General features: G+C 40.0%; 1 protein-coding gene across 14 annotated transcripts in view; it reads right to left on the bottom strand.

Annotated features, from left to right (window-relative positions):
* Nucleotides 1–24,312, bottom strand: part of ARHGEF28 (Rho guanine nucleotide exchange factor 28) — a 117,820-nt gene that overhangs the window by 34,249 nt on the left and 59,259 nt on the right. For 9 of the 14 annotated variants that reach the window (XM_064735932.1, XM_064735934.1, XM_064735929.1 and 6 more), the window contains 15 exons: nt 20,382–20,512; nt 17,611–17,912; nt 14,984–15,128; nt 13,587–13,698; nt 9,242–9,314; nt 8,610–8,733; nt 6,832–6,964; nt 6,410–6,465; nt 4,865–4,916; nt 4,189–4,336; nt 3,958–4,079; nt 2,941–3,081; nt 2,222–2,472; nt 1,204–1,326; nt 694–811 (listed from right to left, as the gene is read on the bottom strand). In XM_064735932.1, coding sequence (XP_064592002.1) covers nt 694–811; nt 1,204–1,326; nt 2,222–2,472; nt 2,941–3,081; nt 3,958–4,079; nt 4,189–4,336; nt 4,865–4,916; nt 6,410–6,465; nt 6,832–6,964; nt 8,610–8,733; nt 9,242–9,314; nt 13,587–13,698; nt 14,984–15,128; nt 17,611–17,912; nt 20,382–20,432 — 1,951 coding nt within the window. In that variant the 5' untranslated portion in view covers nt 20,433–20,512. Of the gene's footprint in view, nt 1–693; nt 812–1,203; nt 1,327–2,221; nt 2,473–2,940; nt 3,082–3,957; nt 4,080–4,188; nt 4,337–4,864; nt 4,917–6,409; nt 6,466–6,831; nt 6,965–8,609; nt 8,734–9,241; nt 9,315–13,586; nt 13,699–14,983; nt 15,129–17,610; nt 17,913–20,381; nt 20,513–23,018; nt 23,035–24,312 lie in introns of all 14 variants that reach the window. The other 5 variants (XM_064735938.1, XM_064735927.1, XM_064735926.1 and 2 more) reach the window with 5 other exon arrangements.

Genomic DNA, 24,312 nt, shown 5'->3' on the forward strand with positions numbered 1-24,312 from the left:
TTAAAAGATGGCCAGTACCTCAGATTTATTCATTAGCCAAAAAAACACGTTGAATATTTTCTGACATATTTATGAGGTGTGAGCGCTCAAAAAATAAATCAGTGGCCAAGTAAATCATATAGCATATTATTTTTCTGGCTAAACAAAGTACCCTTGAAACAGGATTGCAAGTACAAAGGATTTGCATTGTATATGCAACTTTCTACAATGCTTATTTACTGCCCATTTAGGGGGCAATATCTGTAAGTTAATAGTAATTGTAAAAAGTTATACTAAGTTCCAGAGGGCATTCAGGCTTTGCCTGAAAAAACAGAGAGTAATTTACAAAATGTTTCCCCAGCCCTACTTAGAAAAGGCTCCTCCAGAATAAATTCCAAAGGTACACATGTATCTGAGCTAGTTCACGTACTTCAGTCAAGGTCTTTTCCTAAAACAAGTATGTTCTTCTGGACTTCTATGGCCTACCTGACTGGAATATCAGAAATCTTCACCTAGAAGATAGACAAGACCTATATAGACCAGACAGCCCTGTTCAGGTGACATTTGCCTGAACAGTAGGTATTTATGTTGCTGTGGTTGTATCTCTACAGAGCAGTAAATTTAATCTTTTGTGATATTGTAGCTGTGCAAATTCCTTATGTTAGAATTGTACTAGGATTTCAGACATGAAGCAACACTTTAGCTTTTATTTACCTTTTGAGTATTGCAATATCCTTTCAACCAGAACAGGGTATTTGGTGATTCGCTGGGTGACGAGCAAAATGCATTCAGGGATTCCTCGGCGTCGTGCCAACAGGTTGCTATTTCTCAGCTGCACAAATGTAAATATATACCTTAGGTAGTAAATGCATATTAAACCACCAATTGACTAATAAGAAATATGATCTAAAAGCATTAGAATAAGTTAAAACAAATGCTGGGTAATTGGAACCATCCCCAAGGAACAGTTGCTGTGCTGAGGGATGAGGCATACTGTAACAGGAACATGTGTGTAATACACACTGGATGCCAAAGCACTCTAAAATTTGAAAGAAAACTGTGATTTATAAGCTCACTAGTTAAGGAGAAAAAAACTTTTGCCATTTTTATTAGCCATTTAAAGTGAGTTACTGAATATAATTCCAACCCTAAATCTAAGTAATAGCTATGCACCTTTCTCCTGAGCACTTTGTCAGTAGTGCTCATGATTCCACATTAACTTACTTTAATAAAATTCTGGAACTTCTTGTTTTGTTGCAGCTCTTTGAAGAGATTAACAGCTTCTTTCTGATGGCTACAAAACTCTCCGTATATTTTCTCCATTTTAGTTGCATTTTCCTCTGAAAACTGAAGAAATTCATAAATGGATTGTGCTCAACATTCTATCTAACAGGAAACTGAATTTTAACTAGTGAATTTTGTACAAATTGGGAACTTTTACATTAAGAGTTTATCAAGTTCTCTGAATTTCACTAGCCTGTCTGTAGGCCTGTCACTACAGAATGAAAATATGCTAGCTGTTTTTAGGAGCAAGAAGAGGAACGCAGGCTGGAGAGAGCACAAGCAACCTCCACTGTACTCTTGCCAGTAACAGCCAGAACATTGTAACAGCATTTCCTTCACCTCTTTTCAAACACAACCCTCTGAGGTTCATTTACTTTTGTCCCATCTCCACATTGTTTCTCGATAAGCTAACATCTCAGCTCTTTATTTAGCGGAGTTAAAAAAGACTGACAGAAGGTGAAAAGCGACACCTCCCTTTCACAAGGAAGGTGTGAATGCCAAGCCATCAGTTAGCTATTCTTCAGCCACAGGAAACACCCTGCAACCACACCTTCCTTACTGAGCAGTATTCTGGGATATAACTGATCTGGGATGCCAGATTACTGCAAGAAATTAATGGGTAGTTTCCATCATCAGTTCTTCACATCTCTCCTCAGCTGATAAAGTGAATTCATTACTTCCATTTTTTGCAGTCCGTAGTATGACAGAAACCTTCTACTGCAAACATGACCAAGTTCATCGCTTCCCTTGTCACTCACCCCAAGTTCACACAGCTACATCACACTAATGATATCTTTTCGCATTGTTCTTTCACCCTGAAATAATCAGGGGAGGACAGGTTGTGAATCTTTTTGAGCAGCCATAATTGTCTACTCACCCACAGAAGTTTTGGAGTAAAAAAACTGTTTAAATTTGGAACTCTGAGCACTTGAAGGATTAACAGAACTGATGCTTCTACCTGCTGCACAAGGATGTCTCCAATTCTGCTGATGACAAAATTACGCTCATTCCCTGCCGTACATGATTCCTGCCGCCTGTCCTTCATTCTGCAGAAGAATTGCCTGTGCACCTCCAGTAGCTCATCTAAGCAGGGGAATATTCTGTCCACTACGCTGTGGTCAAGCTGCAGTTCTTCCTTCATCCCCTTCCTGAATATTTCAGACATAATGAACAGGGTATGGATGTGATGTACTTCTGTTTGCATCAGCTCTGTGGTATAAAAGAAAAAAGGATAGTGTAGCAATCACCTGAATATTCTGCACACCCTATAAGATAGCCTTTAGTCTATCAAATACACAGTCATAATTCCTTTTTGGGCGTGAGCCTCAAACCTAATCAATCATGTCAGCAGGAAGACTTAATTTATCTGGCTCTGACAATTCTCTCTGTATCCCACTGAACAAGCTGTGGTTTTAATAGCTTGAGCTGAGGATCGGATAAGGCCCCTTCTAATTTCAACCATTCTGTGAACAGGCTAGGTATGTCTCTGGTAGCCACTACTATAAATTTCCTTAGTTTAGGAGACATACTTTGCAATAAAAATGTTCTTTGAACCTTCATATTGTTTTGAGTTGAAGCACTCATCTTCATTCTTCTGGCCATAAACCATGTAAGGTTCCCTCTCTATTTGATACACCAAATAGCATTTAAACCTACACACAGCTTTGAAATACTGACCAAATATGACATCCTGCCGCTTGACGACATCCTTTTCTTGCTTGCTACAGAACATTGGATCCACAACAAGACTCCAGGAGTCTGCCTCAAACTCTTCTGCATCTGTGCAGAGATCAGTCCACTGAGACAAATCCACATCATCTATGACAAAATTTGTATTTCTTTAACACCACACGTACAAAGAGTAAGGGAAGTCCCTTGGCACATGTAGATCTATTCATATAGGGAACACATCACACAGATGAACATCACAGGTAAGACTTCTGCAAATGCTGGCACTGTCTTTACTACAGCAAAGTTTGCCAGATGTGAATACTATTACCAAAGTGTTGAATTGCTTTTGCGACAGAAGGGGAGGAGAATAGGTAAAAAACACTCTTCTTTCCTCAAACCATTTTTATAACTCTTTGCTTGCATAAACCTTTTAAAATTTAAAAATAAAATTCAACATTTCCAATACCAGATGTCCAGTGAGTGGTATGTGCACCATCCTATGTAAGTGAAAGCCCTTCAGCTTTCAAATTCAGTCTCACACCTAGCTACACAAAAAATCAATTTCTATTTGCTTCATAAGGCTATGCAGCTATTGTAACAGCACAGCTTATTATCAGGAGTTAAGAATTTGGGCTACTGAGGAAATACAAGTGTTGCAGGTTTACAATTTGCAATGGACACTGTCAACAGAGTTATCTGGATGAGTGCAAAAGAAAAGTGTATTACTGTTCTGTTTCTGAAGGGATGCCAGTACATTTATCCCTGTTACTTTAAAATGGTAATTGCCTACTAAAATATTCCAAAAGTTATAAAATAGTTAGTTACAAGGAAGAAAGGAAAAGTTCATTTTTAAGATTAATGTGTTTGATTACATCATTTTAAAGAGGGATGGAAATGTAATTATCAAAAGTAAGTGCTCTTCTTTGAGAAGATGAAGTGTCTTCCTAAATCAGCTAAGGAGTTTTTCTGGTTTTCACTTTCCAATACTAGCTATAAGATGCAACATCTGTGCAATATTCTCACCTTCCATCATAAAAGCATCCATTGAAGAAAAGGTCCCTAATGCTTGTAACATCTCTTCAGACTGTGACTTGGACTTCCAGGTGCTAGTCTCAGAGTCTTGTCCAGAAAATTGTGTAGCTCTTCTAGAGCAGAAATAAAATTACAAAAACCCACATTTATTTCATGGTTTAAATCTTCCTAGAAATCCTGAAGGATGTATTAAGCATAGTCCATTGGCATCTGCCCCTCTACCTTTCCAAACTGGCACTGGGGACACTTTTGGACAAGAGGTAGGGCTGTTGTGAGGCTTCTCTCTTTCCAGGAGACAGTCCAATAGGCACTGAGAAAGAAGGATGCACTGAGGCCAGCACCATCTGTGAAATGTCTCCAGGCAGGGAATCTGCAAGGCAAAGCACAATGCAACATTTTGAGAAACACTGAGTTTGTCATTGTTTGACAGCATATGTCACCAAAAGCACACTTATACTGAGAGATGCTATCTGGTGTTCACATTGACCTACATGAGGCATCAAGAATGCCCACTTGCCAAGGTACATGACCTCAGTGCTCTCTCACACAATATAAAAATAAGCCTGTAGGCAATATGGAATAGCCCCAGAGTGACTATCACTTGATAAAGAAATAATCTCAAATTATACATCCTCTATAGGTGTATGAATACTTGTGCACAAGATAAATGACGTAGACAGAACTGGCTACTTTTTTTGTTGTTTTCACTGAAGGTATAGTAAATTCATACTCATTTTAATAGAAGACGAGTGTGTCTTTAGTAGAAGAAAGGGTGTGCCCTTTCTTACAGATATTGAAAGAAAAATTAGAAACAGAGAAATTACATGGGAAAGCTCATGCTGTCAGTCCCACGATTTTTAATCAAGGCCTACCTTAGAAATGCTAGGTTTATACCTACTTGTTACACCAACTTGGACCTTGTTTCTACTATGGTATTTCTCCTGGGATTTCTGAAAAAAAGAATTTTTGGAAATCACATAGCTGATAATATATTTAACAGTCAAGTCAGTAACTCATTCACATACACCATCACACAAAGGGCTACAAGAAAGTGGTCCTAAATTATGGTATTAATTAATTCCAATAACTAATTTTATTAGTCACTGATAGATAATAATATTCAAAGTAGGATATTATTTGTACTACAATACATAACTATTTCTTCTAAGCAGACTGAGTTACAACATTCTACTTTCTCTATATGAGTATTGGCTGCAAAGGCTGCAAGAAAAGTGCACATTCAGGGCTTCATACTCAAATAAGATCAAAGCATTTGTGGTAGTACACGATCTGAAGCATGGCTTCCAAAGGCAGAACTGTTCCCCCTTCCAAAGGGGACTTTTGCAAAATCTGTGCTAAAAGCCTGCTGTACTTGGGCATATACTTCACTTCAAGTGTGTCAGTGAACATTTCCTGCACTGCATTCTTGCTGACATGAGTTGTGGGCCCTTGTGTCCTCTTGCAAGTAACCCACCATCCCCAGGAACCAAAGCTGTCAGTTCAGCAGTCTTAATGCCTAAAGTTTCCCAGAAATTAGTGCAAGACCATGACGTGAAAATTTTAAACAAAATTAAACCCACTTGATTTATGTACAGTTTAAGGCTTGTACAATCAGTACGGAATCATGCTCTCCTTGAAAGCCACCATGATGCAAAACCCAGCTACACCAGAAAGACACACTCCACAAATGTGAAAAATGATCTGCATCACTGTGGCACATTTCTCTTCAAGTCCCATTTTATTGCTTGAGGGCAGTAGCCTTACACCTGGTTTTCAAGATTATGCCTTTGTTATGATAACCTCACCATGCATGTATTCCTTCTTAACTGCTAAGGTAGTATCCATCAGCTCCAGTGCTGGTTTTGCCCTGCTCAGAAGCAGCTGAACACTGGGAGCAATTGCCTAGGCAGGCAGCTGTGGAGTCTCCTCCTCCAGAGATTTCCCAGAATGGGTGAAACAAACATCTGCCCAAATTGCTACCTAGAACAAACATCTGCCCAAATTGTTACCAAGAAGTGAGCCAGCCCAAGGGTGGGGAGCTAGATGAGGTCACCGGCCAGAGCCTCTTCCATCTCTGCTTTCCATTATTCCAAACATATGAAATCCCCCCTGTACACAAGGGCACTTTCTCTCTGAGGTTTTGAGAAGCCTTTCTTTTCAACCTGTTCGGTAACCCTCCAGGCACACCATTTCGCAGTCTGAGCTTCAAAAATACAAACACTTTGTGAAACTGTTTTTTGACCCCCTAGTAAAAATTGTTATTCAAGCACACAGAGCAAACAGTGCTTGCTCTGTTGCTCACATTAGCCATTCTAGCACCCTTGCAGCCCTTCACACACAGACGCTTGGTCTGGGCAGCCTAAGTGTATTTTTTTTTTCCCTTCATTGTTTCCAGCCCCTTGGAAAGCAAGTATCCTCTAGTAAGATCAGTGTAGGAGGTTACCTTGGTGCACACAGGAGCGCACTCCTTGCAGCTTTTATGCACAATCACACTGCAATCTGAAAGAGAAGGTATGTTTCAAAGCCTGGCACCAAACAAGGTCCCCAGTCTGCAGAAAATGTTCAGTTTTCCCTTTTACAGAGAAAACTCGATATTCACTTATTAAAATGATCCTTAGGATTCTTTGAGTACAGATATAGGCTAGAAGGAAGTTTCTGCCTAATGTGCTAGGGCTAGGAGATCAACACGTCTTTCTGAATCTGTTACCTGCTGTCCTTCCTCCCTCTCCCTTGTCAACCTCAGCTCATTACATAAAGCACGTACATCCAAATGATGACAAGGTTTCAAACATCACACTGAACCAGGATGTCAGAACAGCACTTAGAGCACTGTAAATGCACAAGTAAAAGCCAGCAGCTACTTACAAGAACACTGCAGTGACTCCTTTCCTAGGAGGGCCTTTTCACAAACCATACATGGGATAACTCCTGGGAAAGTCCCATTTGTAAAATTGTGCCTGGTTGGTTTCTCCTTATCTTTGGTATCTTTACTTTTTGTCTTCATCCCCAAAAACAGAGGCAGGAAAAGAAAAAGAAAGAAGAGAAAGAAGAGAAAGAAGAGAAAGAAGAGGAAGGAAGTGGCGGAAGGAAGAAAGGAAGTGGCGGGGAAGGGAAGGAAGTGGCGGAAGGAAGTGGCGGAAGGAAGTGGCGGAAGGAAGTGGCGGAAGGAAGTGGCGGAAGGAAGGTGGAGGAAGGAAGGGGGGAAGGAAGGAGAAGGAAGGAAGGAAGGAAGGAAGGAAGGAAGGAAGGAAGGAAGGAAGGAAGGAAGGAAGGAAGGAAGGAAGGAAGGAAGAAGGAAAGGAAGGAAGAAGGAAGAAGAAAGAAGGAACAAGAAAGAAGAAAGAAAGAAGAAAGAAAGAAAGAAAGAAAGAAAGAAAGAAAGAAAGAAAGAAAGAAAGAAAGAAAGAAAGAAAGAAAGAAAGAAAGAAAGAAAGAAAGAAAGAAAGAAAGAAAGAAAGAAATTTTAAAAATTAAATAAATAATTATTTAAATAAAAATTATTCAATCTTAAAAATAAAAAAAATATTCCCATATCAACCCAAATGATTCTAGAATATTTAGTCCCTGTCCTGGACGACTTGCAACAGCATACTGTACTCTTACACCCAAGACTGCTAAAGCTCTAAAATCACATAGGCCTTTTTTTTTCTGGCAGCTGGGCCTGGAAGCATTATCAAGGAAGACGGGCAGAAATACATTTAGAAATCTAAAAAGTGAGGAGGGACAGGAAACAAAATTTTAGAAGTGCTGATCATTCACTGTACGCACTGTATATATCTTCCACATGTATATAGCTCATGCCTCTGCAGATAGAGGTGCAGTTATGCAAATTTAGAAAAGTTATCTTTAGATCTTAGAAGACATTAGAAAGAGAACCCACAGACACAAGCTGCACAACCAGACACATATATGTTCACATGTTCATGGTCAGCCCTGACACTCCTGAAGGTACTGCCTCAGACATACACCTTCACATCTGTGTTTGTTAGGTTGTCCTGGGGCACAGGAGCGCATACTAGGGAGCCTGCAAAGCCATCAAAAGGCCACCCAGAAAGAGCCCGGAGGCCAAGCCTGTCTTTCGAGCTGCTGACTGATGTCATTAATCTAAAATTAATATGCCTTAGAATTAAGTTACAGTGTTGTAATCTACCTTCTATAGTAGGACTGTTCGCCTGTGCAGGCCTCAATTCTCAAACTCTTTAACACTGTACATTGTTTACTTATGCAAGAATTCCCATTAACTTCAAATAAGACAAATTCAACTAATTACACCCTAATGTAGAATTTTACATACTCAATTATGTTTTAAGAGCAATTCCAAGCACAGGCCCATATCTCTTAATTTTATTTAAGAAAGAAAATATTTCTTAAATGTAATTCATACATTTAAATATTTGCTAAATCACTACACAGAATTCCTAATGACATTAAAGCAAAGCTGGTTTTTAATACAAATGCCATTTCAGGGTAACCTGCACGTGTTTTAAATTTAAAAACAGAAAAGTGAAAAGAGTCTTCCTATGACTTTTGTGGTTTTGTAATAAACAATTTATCTTTACATGAAAAATCAGCTTCCATCTATAATACACTTAATTACAGTGACATAATCATATGTAATAATATGGACATAAATCCCAAATTACCTTGCCTTTATTCCGTGTGCTGGTCATCCTGTTCATCAGAAAGCTGAAAGTCCGACTCACTTTATATTTTTCAGGCTCATTTTTTGAGGGTACAACATATTTATTCCATCCCTCTTCCTGTATCCTAAAACAGAGACCAGTGAAAAAATGTTCCTCACTCTTTTAATTAACAGCAACGCTCCTTTAATTAACATATAGCAGAATCCGGACAGTGCTTGTTTCACCTAACATTTACAATTACATGCTTTGTTGTGGGTTTAACTTATTATGAAAAAGATTGCTATTCCTATACAAAAAGAAGCAACACTTGCCGATAAGCACTCTGCATGTGCAATGTGTAATAAGCTTGCCTATGTTACAGCTGGTATCAAAAGCCGCCCAGCTTTTACTGCAGTGGTTTGGACATTCCTACAGTGGACAGGAGCCCCAGCAGCAGGCAGCAGCCCATCCCTGCTTTGCACATCCCAGTAAATCCCTGCTGTAGGATGTGTGCGGTGAGAGCTGGGTTGAGCTTGGCACACGGTTAAAGCATGAGTTCACAGAAGCCAGGAGCCTCTACCCCACTGCTCAAAGCCCACGTGGAAGGAAGGTCTCTTGCCCAAGGGCTCCCTAGATGGCATTCTGGCACAGACCTGCTGCCGGCTCTCCATGACACGCACCCGTACCTTTGCTCCCGGCACTGCTCGGGCAGGCTGTACGCGCGCTCTGCAAGACACAAACAGCCACAGGGCACTCACACTACAAGCTGGCTCATTTCAAACTCACAACCTCCACCAAGCCATAAGGCTACCATGGAGGGTTTGCAATGTCATTTGAAAATCAGGAAGGCAAAAGCATACATACATTAGAAACAGCTTTTTCTAGGTTAAGACCACTTCCTACTAAGCTTTTAGATGACAGGCTCTGACAGAACTGAGAAGGGTATCACTGAATGCCAGTCCCTGCAAACAATTCATGCTGTTTTTAATAGCAGCATAAATTATTTCTTTTGTTTTTCTTAACAACATAGACTTGAATGACTCTCCCTTCATTTTGCTTTTCATATAATTTGTTAAAAAATATCTTAATGACATTATTCTATCATTTGCAGCTACATATCTTATGCAGCTTTATTAAAAAAAATCCTTCTACACAAAGAGGAATACTACTACCTTAAGTATTGCCTAGGATGTTTAATGTTCTACAAATTTGTATCTTCAATAATTCTACGATTCTATAAACACATGACCCAAGGCGATACTTTTCACAAGCTCTCTAAAAAGCAAAATAAAAGAAAAACAATTCAGTTGGGTTGTTTTGGACCCAAAACTGTAGAGAACACTACCATTTTCAAATTAAAAGCCACTTCCCTTTTGCAGATGTTTTTAGCAAAGCTACCACAGGTACGGTTCAGAAAGATACGTGCTTGCCTAAGTCAAAGCACCAGACTGTGCTTTCTTTGAAGTTAGATACAGGCTTAAACACTCTTTGCTGAATCCACATCTCTTCAGAGAAATGCAGACATCAGGTTAGCAAGAGCTAGAATATTTACCAAAGAGGCAGCAAAACAAAATGGGCATTTCAGTTAGCTGTCAGGCACAATCTGTGCCACAGGAAGCTTCTGTAAGAAACCAACACCGCATAATCATAGGAGATGTCTCATGCAAAACAGCACCGTGGAGCTGAGACTTGGAGAGTGTAAGGGCCTGGAGGAGGAATGAGCCACTGTTCATGAGCACACCATCTACAGAGCAGGCACAAATCCTTTACTGTTACAGCCTGGTAAAACCCTGTCAAATAAAGGCAGGTAATATGTTTTAAATCTGAGCACATTTTAAAGTTTGCACAAGAAAAGGATGGTGTTTTGCCTCTTTTTTTCTCATATTTTGTGTGGAAAAAAAAGTCCTGTTGTCATTCTGAATTCATCTGCTTTAGCTTAGATTTTTTTGCAATGTGCAAGGGCAGCTGCATCTCCTTCTTGCACAGCTAAGCCCTAAGCAAAATGTCCAAAGTGTTGGCAGCTAGGCAGAGGTGAAGGGGGAGGTCTTCCATGTGCAGACTCCTGCACAGGCCCAGACATAATCCTGCTACAGTCCACAGAGATCAGGATGAACTACCTGAGCCAGTTTCTTGGACCAAGTTCCCAGGCTAGTTACACACCCAGATAAAACTGCTCGAAGTGAGCACAGATGTGCCTGCCTCACACAGTAATCACCACTGCCAGCTGCTAAACACTGTGTTCAATGCTCCCATACTTGGAAAATGCTGGCAAAAAGAGGCACAGTGCAGGAGGTGCTGGTGGAAGGAAGTGCCAGCAGGAAGCTCAGCAGACCACCACCCTCCTTCCCAGCATTACACTGCATCTGTGGTGCAGGCGTAGAACACCCTGCTTCTAAAGTCTGGACAAGAATGGGCTTCCACCTTCTCCAACAATGACTGTCCCATAAGGAAGAGGAGAAAGAATGAAAAGAAAATGGACCCAAGCCCATACCAAATCAGGGCAAGTAATGATGTCTGGGTGAAACTTAAGGGGCTGTGACACCAAGAAAGTCCCTCAGCTGTGGTGTCAAAGGAATTCTAAGTTGAAGCATGATGCAGGGCTTTACTATTCTACTAGCTTTTAATTCTGTGAGCTTCTAGCTTTTTCTTCTAGTCTTTTTCAAAGACTTTTCACCTAAAGCGTTGAATATAAATACTTACAAATACTTTAGGAGATGGATGAAAATACAACATAGCTGCATCCTGCAGGCTGCAATACTTACTCCTCTTTACAAGGTGACATGAAATCATACCGTGAGTTTGAGTAACATGATAGAAGTTATTTGCTGCACTGCTTAATTCAGTTTCTTAGGAAAAAAGAAGCCTGCAGACATTGTGTGTCTCACCCCCCCAAAAGTTTTTGAAGTTGTTAAATGCTTTCAAAGTTAATGACACCATTTTCACCCTTTTTGTATGTTTCATTCACATTGAATGTTGAAGAATCAGAGTGGTTAGGGTTAGAAAGGCCACTCTGAAAGATCACTTATGATCAATCCTAGTTTAACCAGGGACACCACAGATAACTGGAGGTTTGCAAGTGTGATGCCCATCTACAAGAAGAGTCAGAAGTGGGATCTGGGGAACTACAACCTTGTCAGCCTGACCTCGGTGACCTCAGTGCTAGGAAAGGTTACGGAATAGAGTATCTTGAGAGTGACGACTGGCACATACACGACAACCAGGTCATCAGGCCCAGCCAACTGAAAAAGCTGGCAGTTCATGGCTTGGACAGGTGCACTCTGCTGGATAAAAAACTGTCTGAACAGCTGGGCCCAGAGAGTGGTGGTGAATGGAGTTATATCCAGTTTTGAGTCTGTCAGCAACACTGTTCCTTACGGGACAGCACTGAGGCCAATTGTGTTTCGTATCTTTAACACTGACCTGATGAGGACATCAAGTGCACTCTCAGGCAGTTCACAGATGTCACAAAGCTGGGTGGGAATGCTGATCTGCTGGAGGGCAGGAAGGCTCTGCAGAAGGATCTGGACAGGCTGGATCATGGCTGAGGCCAATGGTGTGAGGTTCAACAAGGCCTGGTGCTGGTCCTGCCCTTGGGTCACAGCCAACCCCAGGCAGCTCCACAGGCTGGGGCAGAGTGGCTGGAAAGCTGCCCCAGGAAAAGGCCCTGGGAGTGCTGGTGGCAGCAGCTGAGCATGAGCCAGCAGTGCCCAGGTGGCCAAGAAGGCCAATGGCATCCTGGCCTGTGCCAGCAATGGTGTGGCAGCAGGAGCAGGGCAGGGACAGTCCCCCTGTGCTGGGCACTGGTGAGGCCACACCTCAAATCCTGTATTGAGTTTTAGGCCCCTCACTCCAAGGACATTGAAGTGATGGAGCATGTCCAGAGAAGGGCAACAGAGCTGATGAAGATTCTACAGAGTAAGTCATATGAGGAGCAGCTGAGGGAGCTGGGGCTGTTTAGGCTGGAGAAAAGGAGGCTCAGGGGTGACCTTCTCACTCTCTACAGCTGTCTGAAAGGAGCATGCAGCCAGGTGGGGGTCGGCCTGCTCTCCAAGTCTACAAGTGACAGCACAAGAGAAAAGGCCTCAAACTGCTTCAAGGGAGGTTCAGGTTGGACATCTTGACGGAAGAATTTGCTCATTGAATGGGTAGACCTTGGAGTAATTTCCAAGCTTAATTAGATTATTCTATCTAGTTCCAACCCCTCTGCCACAGACAGAGATGTCACCATTAGACAAGGCTGCTCAAAGCCCTCTTCAACCTGACCTTGAACACGTCCAATGATACAGCTTCCAAAACTTCTCCAGTTGTCCACTGTGGCTTACATGTCCTGTCTCTAGTGAAAAACTGAAGGTATACTGGAGTGAGAAACAAGCTGGAAGTATGGCAATGGACAGGCTTTTTTAAAATATAACCCGTATCCTTACTGAGAAAAGTGTGTGTTGTCTTCTAAACATGAAACTATGTGTCTGGAAATAAAGCATGTCAGACACAAGTCATAAAAAATTACAAGCTTCTTTCAGAGACATCTCTGACTCTACTTGATGAAGTGGGTGGGTTTTGCTTCCCAGCCTGTAAAGATACCACAGCCCACCTGTGTTTCAGAGATTGCTTAGGATCTGTGGGAAGCTGGAACCATCTGTCCTCTTTGATGCCTCTTCTGTATCATTCTGAGCTTCCTCCTGGTCTCTGTCAGACACTTAGCAGGAGGCTAGGGTAAGGATCTTCCAATGAGAGGATTATTGCCCTTGTTTATATTCGTTTCTGTGGCTATTGCTCTCTCCATTTGTATGCTCTGTCAAGGACAGTCGCTGTATCATGGGGGCATGATGGGACTGCAGATGGGAGAAAATGGAGGGATGATGGTGGGGCTACCATCTAGTAACTACTACTAGCCCTGAAGGAGCTACCAAACACACACCCTGGTGAGCTCTGTAAAGTTACATCAGCACTGGGCCTGAAGTAGGCAGATATTGAATAATGCAATGCCAGAGAACTGACCTCCATTTGAATCCCCAGCTCCAAAATCACGAGGAATGCGAGGTCTTCCCACCACACCTTTGGATGAGGAGTAGGAATAGGAGCGTGACCGAACTCCAAACACTGTGCATTCCTATGAGAAATTGCAGCAAATGAAATCTTGTGTCATTTTGAACTGCATCAGCAACAAAACCAAAATAAATCAGGAAAAACTGACCAGTGAATTTTCTTGGCTTCAAGTTGAATTTTTGACAACTTCATGTGAATTCCTAGGAAGTCTGCCATACTTTCACCATGACAAATTTTTGTATGCTACAGGAAATAAGTTATGGGTGCAAGTTTGACTAAGAGGAAAAAGAAAGCTTACATTCTTCTCCAATTTGGTAACCGGTGACATCCACACAGTATTGCTGGCCATTACTTCTGATGACCAAGCTATCTCCTTTTACCAAGGAAGACACTGATCTTATTTTGATACTTGAACAACATTTCATGGAGACTTTGGCCATGCCTTAGTAATTACTGATGTCAGAGTTTCCAAAGAAAGGAGCTGACCTCTTTTTCTTTTCTCTATGTTGTTTTTTGCTTTTTTAATCATTATCATATTTGAAAACATTTTCCACTTACCAAATATCTCAACAATAAGACCTGAAAGGAAATCCCCTAATTTTTGATATGTCATTTACACTTAAATAGAGACTATTCCTAAAACTCCTGTAAAATGCTTACCTTATTGGTTTTTAAAGTAGCCCTATCATAATTAATTTTTTTGCTGAACTCTTTTTCTCCCTTCATGAAATCATTTGCTGAAGGTGAGATAAAGTTCTACAGTGGCAGAAAGTGCATCTAAAAAAATCATAAAGAATCTCTGCAAACAAGAAATAACTCTATGTATGTGTCTGAAGACCTCAGAAATGACACTATGGTCTAGTGAAAATTAATGCAGATAGGACACTTCAGAAAACCAAAACAAAGAGATTTACATCAATCAGTGGACACCCCAACTGAATTTCCCTGAGTGTAGAAATTGTTGTAAAACAGGCAGCAGGCTAGTTTTACTCTTTACAAACCATTATTCTCTCACGTAACTAGAGCTGGTTAAACATTTTCTCGCTAAATATATTTTGGTTAAAAAATGCTGATTACCTGAACCTGAAACATTTTCCTTTAAACATTTCCGTTAGATGGTGTGTTTTTTAAAGCTGAGGTAAATCTCTGATGGACACTTTCTTCCCATGGCAGGTGCCCAGCTCAGCCACACCCAGTTTCAGCTTCACAACTCAATGTGAGTGGCCCCTGGAGAGACTAGGACTGCCAGCTGGGAATTCATCTTTCTCCTTCAGATTCAGACGTTTCTCACACAGTTTCAGTGATTTACTTAAAAGGAAAACAATTCAAACCAAGACAGGGTCAAATACCTTGGGCTGCAGACTGGTACTTAAGTCCAATCCATCTCTGCTAGAAGCCATGGCCTCTGAAGAGCTGAGGGGACGGTAGTGAACATGGGATCTGTCCGACACACCTCCACTTCCATTGTCTACTTCAAGGTCATCGAGACTTGAACTGAAGAAGACAACAAAGTCTTTAACTTTCCTGAGTTCCTCACAGCAATTTACTTCAACCTTAATGCGATAAGCAAAGTTCAGGCTGAATCCTCTGACCAATGACAGCCCAAAGCACCATGACTATGTCAGGTAAACCATGCCCTGAGGTGTCCCTCAGGTCCGCAGCCACCTGGTCAAGGCAGTCAGTTTCCCTGTCCAGGACCCTCTGACGCAGTCTCATGGATCTACAGTGCAGGTATCTGCATCACCCAGGATCACACACACTCCCACCATAGCCAGCCACCTCTGGATCATGAGTTTTAGACACATGCTCAGCATCTCCCGAAAAATGAAATTTTTTGTTCCAGGCATAAACCTGTCTCACATCAAAGAAGATAAGGAGAGCTGAGACAGTAAGGGGAACAGAGAGAACTACCTCAGATTTTAGTATACATGAGTATAGATGCATACTATGTACGTGTGTGTATTTGGAAGATATGACATGGCTGTTAACAGACATTTTTATCTACATCTATGACTTCATGACAGAAGATGGAAGAGAAAAACATGAAGAAGAGATTAAGGAGGGTCTTGAGATAGTTTATGAGGTTCAGTTCAAAAGATAGATGTCAAAAAACATAGAGAGCAACAAGCAGACTGAAAAATCTCTGGCTAAATCAATATGTCAAACACATAAAGACTACTTTATTGGAAAAGGTTCCTGAACAGGAGAGTGCACTAAAGCTGCACAGCAGTATCAGAGTTTTCCTGGATGAGGCCTGTTACCTGCAAGAGCAAGTTCATGGTCCCTTCATTAGAGTGTGAAAGGAATGGTTGACTGCTTGCAATAGCATTCCAGCCTTGCAACATAAAACTTTAAATTATGTGTGGTATTTCTAAATAGCCAGAGTTCCTACCACGGATAATAGCACAAAAATTCCTTCACACACCACTACTTTTTTGAAGCACAAATCTATCACTACTGTCTGAAACTGCTTCGTTATTACAATTCTGGGGACAATATTTTGCAATGTTTCAGAATAACAACCCACACGACATATCAGAAGAACTTATATAAATGCATTATCAGTTACTGTCACATGTTAAAATTGAAAAAACAGTACATGTCTGTGTCAACAGACAAGTATCCATGACTTACTGTGGTAACTTCTCTAGGGAAATTCTCTGACATAAGAAGCTGGTTTAAGAACAGAATAACATATTATTGGTCTTATTTTATCCCTAATATTTGGATCAATTACATATGTCATATGACATATTAAGGCAAATCACATGTCTCTGAAAATTTATATACACTCTTATACAGGTGTATATATTTATATACAGTTCTCATACAGGAACCTAACCAAGGTCTTAAAAAGGGTGGGACTGTTTAAAAATACATAGGATAAAAATGGTTCTGACTAGAGGCACAGGAAGATTATAGTATTCTACATGACATTCCTATAGCTAGCAAGAAAAAGCAAACAAAAAAAAAACCCCAAACAACAACAAACACCAAAAAAAGAATGTGAAAGAAAAACTCTGCCTGACATTTATTATATTATCTGTGTTAAAAATTCCTGCTAGTGGCACTTCATAGTTGCATAAGAAACTCAGAATTAAGGTAGAGAAAATCCTATTGCCCATTTTAAATAATAATTGGCTGGCCTTTCTCTTCCTTGCTGCTTTTACATAGATCTGATGCTCTACTTCCAACTAGTCCTAATACTCCCCAGAAGGTGGGAGCAAGACTCAGATTTCCTCCTGCATAAGAAGGAATCTTGTCTATTCAGAGAAGTAATAAAGCTTTTTCATCAAGAAAATTTATTGTTAAATTGTTTAATTTTAAATTAATTGTTAAAAATCCACGTTTAATGACCAAAATTATAGTTCCATCTTCAAAGCTCTCTGCATTTCTGAAGCCGTTTGGAGAAGGGTCTTCAGACAAATGGCAGCAAACCTTGGGTACCAGCCATGGAGAGGAAAACAGTCTGAACCTAACAGCAGATACACTCTGCACTGTGTCTTTTGAGATAAATACCTATGGAATCAGGAGGCCTTCTACAGGCCTATTTAAAGACTTGAAAGATTCCCAGAGACTTCAACAGATTTTGGATAATTTTCTTAACGGAACATATAACTGAGGAAAACCACACTGAAATTCTGTTACCTGTCAAAAATGCCACAATGGCAGTGACAGTGAAGAGCTGATTCTTTTTTTTTATTTGTCAAGACTATTTGCATACAAGAAATAAAGGTATAAAAGTATCCATTTGCATTCAAGATACATTTACTAAGAAGGCATTTTTATGTGTTAAAAATGTCTTCACAGCTATTTTATGAAAATAGATTATTAGGACAATAAATATTAGTGAAGAAAAACAGAGATTTCACTCCAATAATACTAGTTATCACTTCAGATTCTGCTTCACCTTTTCAAACAAAAGGTGGTAATAAATAATCCTTATTCTGGCCATACCATCAAGTCAATTCCATACCTTCTTCTTTTCATGTCAGCATAAAGTTGGCCCCGATCCTTAATAAATCCATGGGTCTTGAATGGAAGATATGAATCTGCTACATACAGATGAGAAGATGAAATGCCATGTCTTAATAAAGTGTTTTCTTCTCTCTTTACTGGCCTTTGACGTTCTTCATTTGGGAGATACATAAATTGATCATTCTCCTCAAGGGAGGGAGACGAAGAGCTCGTATCCATCGGGACTGAGTTGGTAGAGTTCACACACATTTCACTGCTGACACCAACTCCATGAATGTAGTTAGGCTTTAAGTCTCCAGCCTGCAGGTAAAAAATGAGTGCTGGTAAGAGGCAACAACATATTGTTGACATATTGTCAGGAAGCAAGGACCTGAGAAGTTTGCCATTTTATTTATGGCTATATGTTTTGTGGGTTTTTTCCCTATTACTTTATACACCACATGAATTTAAGGCAATTTATATGACTAAGGGATTCTGGACTTTGCATTCCTTTTTTTTTTCCTAATTAGAGCAGCAATTAATTAGTATTTCCAATTCTTCTGAATTTATCACTCATATTTATACATTTTATTAAATGTACTGATACAAATATTTATAGATTTTATTTAAAAACTATCCTTAAGCTGAGCAAAAAATATGCATAATACATTCAAGTGGGAGACATATGGAAGAGAATTCAAACATTGTGCAATTTAATTTGGAAAAATCAGCCTACACATCATGCACTTTTAATTTTTCAGCACCAGTTTCCTAAGCTTTGAGATAAATATACATGACCTGGAACACAGTTTCTCCAGGGAAGGAAGGGAAATTACTCTTATTTTTGCAATTAAGCAATTTGGGCCCTGAAGCCCCTCTCCTTTTGCAAAAAGACAGGAATGGATTTGGAAATTCTATTTTCTCAGGTACAGGGATCAGGATTTGGACTCTAGTCACAAATAATTCCCTGTTGACTCTGCAGAAGATACTAAAGTACAGTTCACTGTTAGTCTTTTAGCTTGAGGCAACAGTCATGTAATTATATACTGAATAATACTGAAAAGTCACATTGCCAGTTAAAACACTCAATCTCCAAAAAGCACCTGTATAAAGGCAAGAATAAAGGAAGGACTGCAAGCGTCTCTAAAGCCCTGCTGTTTCTGATTGCTACTTCCTCTTTTCGAGTTCCTCTTGAGATGTTCTTTCAACCCCATCTTAATTATGCTTCTCTTAGTAAAAGACAGGAAGAACTGCTGGCATTTTCACAGCAGCCTACATTTGCATTCAAAGCTACAGCACATGCAAGTCTGGAAATACTTCTGTTGCGCTGTGCATATGACACGCACAAAGGTAAAATGCTTTTCCCAGGTCTTATGCAGCTGTTTCCCCCTGAAAAGTTATCCTGTCTGGGCAATGTTCCTCCTCAGCACCAGAGGGATCTTCTCCAGCAGCCACTCTGGCTCCTGCTGAGTGGTGCTTAAGGGAGAATTTGGCCCCAGTCAGTAACTTTAAAAAGCAGAATGTGGCCACATAGCGAGCAAAGGTTAGCAACCCAAGCTGAAGGCCCCCTGAGCAATACACTAGGGTAACATCTCCATCTGTAATGGAGATGCAGCTCTGTCCTTCCAACCTCGATATTGTTCAAATCAAGGGTTCAAAGACTGCACTTTATAGCCCCCTGGCAGATGCTCACTTATGCGTCATTATTGCATACATTCATCTCTTACATTCATCTGTAATATATATTACAGATATATAGATATGTTTATATAGATAAATATATAGATATACTACAGATATATACGTAATCTATACTACATCTCTTCTGTGCATTTTGAACACAAAAAAGCCTCTGACTCAAACTTCCATCTCAGCTGTCACATGAACTGGATCTGCAGTGAATGCACTGGGTGAAGTGTTTCAGGCAATGGGGTAGGGGTGGGCAGGAGGCAAAAAAGGGGGGAAAAATCACACTTGCAACATCTTAGACTTCTAACATTATCTGATAATTTCTTACTCCTATATTCCAACATTCAGGCAAGGGAGAGCTCAAAGCAGGTTACAAATAAATAAATATCTTAAAGCATCACTGAAAAATAGCTACGCACCACCAGAATCTGGCATCTCTTTAGCTAGACCAAGCCACCACACACAAGTTGTGACTAGTCAGACTCATGCCCACATTCTAAATTATGGTATCTGAGTGCAACATGAAAGAAAGATCCAGGTGCAACACAGCGATGTAAAATGTCACTTTAGGTCATCTCCAGTGTTGGTAACAAATCAGAAATGGGAATGCTAGTGAGGACCTCCAATATCAGAATGTTCCATGACAGCTTTAGGACACCAGCTTCACCTTTTCACCAATGTCTTGTTTTTGTTGAGCCTGTAGGCCTCACTGTGAGCTTATAATTAACTTCTGAAATTATCCAGCAAATTCATCTGTACTGTGAATGTACACAGAATTCAGAAATCTGAAATGCACACAAACAAGTAATACTGTTAAGAAGCACATGTTTTTTAGCTCACAAACACAGAGGAGAGACAGCCTGCCTTAAGAGTTCTTCCTGCAGTCTAGGGAGAGTAATTCCTATAATTGACTGAATCTGTTAAAAGAGACCTCATACAAAGGTTACAAAATATAGCGGAGAAGAGTAAGATATTACTGGTTTTAATTTAAAATTTTATTAATTGGCAGCACTGCTGACAGATCCAGAAGATCCTACTATTATGCAACTAAATTAACCAAAAATGAAGAAAAATTAGCCAGAAGTTCAAATATAAGCTTACTTGGTCTACTACCATGCAGTTTGCATATACTTCATCACTTCCACTCAGCATGGGAGAAAGTCTGGTTGCAGCAAAGAAAGTAGGGGCAGACTTCAATTTCCTAAGAACATCAAGGGTAGAGTGTCTGTGCTCTGGAAAATAAAAAGTATGGGAAATTTTCCATTAAATCTCAAACCATTTCCTTCTCATGTATATGTACTACCATAAAAAATGCAAAGTTAAGCATTAAGAACCAAATCTTAGCATTACAATTTGAGTAATATTTGTGCTACCACAGCAAAATGTGCTCATTTCATAATTGCCCAACATATGCTATATGTTCCAGGAAGCTTACAGCTGTTAAGAGTCTCAAGGGTACCACAGAATCATTCACATAAATAAAAAATAAATGTTCCTGTGTATTGGCTAGCAAAAGCTACTATTTTACACCTAAGTAGAACTTTGCAGAGATTTGTGGTTCAGAAGAACACAGGACAAGATTTATGGGCTGGGAAGAATTATGCATGATTCTGCCTATACATTAAATGCCTGACACTTGATACATTAAATAAATGAAATACTGTTCAACTGCAATCAAATAATGATTCTCCTAAAGTATTCTACCTACTGGCAACCACATAAATATTAATCTTAGACCAAAAAATCAAATTCATGTTCTTAAAACAAAACCAAACAAACAAACAGAAAAACAAAATTTAGAAAAACACAATAAAATTGCAAAAGAGATATAAATAAAATACCACTAATACTGCCTTTACAGAGTGACAGCAATCAAGCAAGGCTTGATCCATTAAGAGGATGTTTAGGATGAATACTGCATCTAATCTGCTTTTGAACAGTTTTACCAGAAATCATTAACAGAAATCCAGAGTTTAGTTTTTGAAAGTGTGCTCATGACTACAAATATTAAAAAAAGCTGGACAGGCTTGTATTTTATGCCTTTGAGCAGCATAAATCTTGTCCTGCAGGCCCATTTCTCTTAAAACTGGCTATAAGAATGAAGGGTCCAGCATTTGAGCTGGGTTATCTTCCGAATGTAAAACAAGTAAAATTTAACAAAGCACAAAACCAGGCTGCTATAGACTGTGTGAAACTGGGCTAAAAAAAATACAGTTCATAATACCGTTTTCCCTAAAACGCTGTAAGGCAAGCATTGCCATTGGAAGTGAATGGAGACACACTAGCATAAGAATGATGCGATAGAGGAAACTAATCCACACAGTAAAATATCCAAAATCAAACAACTCAATAAATTTAATTTGAGTTTGTCTTTTATTGAATATTATTTTTAAAATATTTTTTATGCTGCATCAGAAATTTATTTTCTACTGAGGTGTAAAGGAAAAGATACCACTAAAGACCTTCCTCACACTATATTAATATAGCAATGTAACTGCTTTTGGAAGGTCACAGAGCCATATAGCATGGTTTGGGTTGAAAGAGAAGTTTAAAGTTTATCTAATCCAACCCCCTAGGCATGCCCAGGGACATCTTTCATTAGATCAGGTTGCTCAAAGCCCATCCAAGATGCTTATAGGAACCAGATTGCAAGAAAATTCATAATAAAAAAAATAGAATTGGATTAGAAACCACACTTATTAAGATCTGGTGCATTTGTTGCTTTGAAAAAAAAAAAAAGACCCAGACCACTGCCAAATGTGCAATGATACACCACAGCTTTTATTTAATTTTAAGATTCTATCTCATAAAGCCTAAGAACAGTAACTTCTATACTTAGAGAAAGATGGCAATTCCCATTTAGAAATGGCACAATATGAATTTTTGGTTTCAAGTCCTGGCAGGCCTTGTGGGATCTCATACCATTAAAACATCCTTACGCATCTCATTTTGTTTCTCCATCAATGCAAGAATTTTAACATGATTTTAGTGACTCTCATATTGAGAACTGCTAAAGCTGCAAACCATTTCCTTGTGTCTGACAAGATCCCAAAGCCTTTGTTTATAAATAATATAAAAGCATTGTTTTCTACAGCAGTTCATCAAACTCTGGCAGCTCACATCATAAGGAAATGTGATTTGGCAAAATTGACAGTACTTTCTTGTGGCATATAAAGCTTTCCAAGGGTTGGTCTTAAACCAACAACGAGGCAAAAAGTGTCAGAGCCTCCATCGCTTCTTGTACGCTTAATGCCGCCTCCAGCCTGCACTCCCTCTCGTATATAAGCCCATGGGGTACAACAGGCAAGGGTGGTGTACACCTCCAGTGTTAGGCTGGCAAAGGTTCAACACATACCCCGAAAAACAGCCCAGGCATTAAGGGATTCCCACACCACAGCGTAAACGCCACCCTAAGAAGTCAGTTTCTTGATTTCGGCAATAGTCCCTACTGCTGGGTTCAAAAACCTCAAAGATAAGGGGGCTGATGTGTATGTCTCAAACACCAGCAGACAGACAGCTGTGGAGCCAGCCAAGGATTGTCCATAATGACATGCTGTGAGAAGGAACAGGATGTGGCTCAAGAGGTAGGGCAGCACTTTTCTGAGACAAATATCCTTCTTCTGGATCCTGGAGATAAGCACAACACAATACAGCTCAAGTGCAGGAAAGAGGTAAAGAAGTAGGCATGGACTGTAGGAGAAAGGTCAAGACATCCCAAGACTGCCAAAGCCCTCTTACCCAGGTCAAGAAAGATCTAGAAAAATGGACTGTGCATGATAACTCATTTGTATAGAAAGCCAGAAACTCAGCTCCTGGGTGTGAATAAAATTATATAAATAAGCATACTTGTCTAAACCTGGGCTGTACATGAGCCCCAGGACTCTGGACAGCCCACTACCTGGACTGACATTGAAGCCAGGACTGCGATCTCCCTTTTCAACCCACCTCTTTACCAAAAACCCACTGCTGTGTGCTTACACAGGATGACACCAGGAACTACCTTATAACATCTTCCATGCCACGTTGTAATTTACTACTAATATTTTGCAAGCTTTTATGGGCTCTCTGACTTTTGCCATTCATTTTGACCATCTATGAGCATTTTGGGTGATCTCTTCCCCTTCAGGGTGGGATGTCACATTTGGTCTTCACAGTCACTTAGTGGACTGCAACATCCCAAGCCAGAAAGCCATCCCCCTTCTAATAGTATGTTAGATTATTTTAAAATTCTGTACAAGAGTGAAAACCTAAGTAACAAATTCTGGAGAAAGATGCTGCAAGTACAAGCTATAGCACAAAATGCTACCTGCAGTATCTTCAGTCTGTAAACCCTTATTAATTAGCCACATTAAATATCATATGTTTTCCTGGAGATGCCCCAGTTAGCCTGCGGTTAAATGTGAGATGACTAAATTAATATTCATTGGGATTTTAAATGGTAACATATTATTTCAGGCTTCATAGAATGATAGAAGTATGTATGTTGGAAAAGTTCTTCAAGATCGTTGAGTGCAATGGCAGTATGACCCCACTGTACCTCTTTACTCCCACTCTGCCCCCTCGCCCCCTCAATTTCAAACATGTGAAGGAATGACAACATCAAACTAACTTTGTAACATGAGAAGTTTAAAGCCTTGCTGAATGTGGGGGAGAGCAATATTAATTACACATTGACTGTGCTAGTAACTTATTTCTACTGGAAAGACCCACATAGTTTAAAAAGTGACAAAATCATTGCAAATGTCCAAATCACACACTGCATTCCTACAGCTTCGCTAACTGCCTCCAGCCTGCCTTACTGGCTACAAGTGCTCTTGATCTTACAGGGACCATCAGCACACCTTTCCCTCCAGGTTAACATGGCAGCAGGTAACAGCTCAGTGTACTGAGCACCAGCAGTAATATGCAGCAAGCCAGAACTTGCCTGAAATATGAAGCATATCAACAAAATCCATTTTCAAATAAAATGCCTCAAAAATCTTCCCTGAGCATTCAATGAGGTTATTCACATTGCAGATGCAAAAATTCAGCA

Source organism: Zonotrichia leucophrys, chromosome Z, assembly GCF_028769735.1.
Source record: "Zonotrichia leucophrys gambelii isolate GWCS_2022_RI chromosome Z, RI_Zleu_2.0, whole genome shotgun sequence".
In the NCBI taxonomy this organism is placed as follows: domain Eukaryota; kingdom Metazoa; phylum Chordata; class Aves; order Passeriformes; family Passerellidae; genus Zonotrichia; species Zonotrichia leucophrys.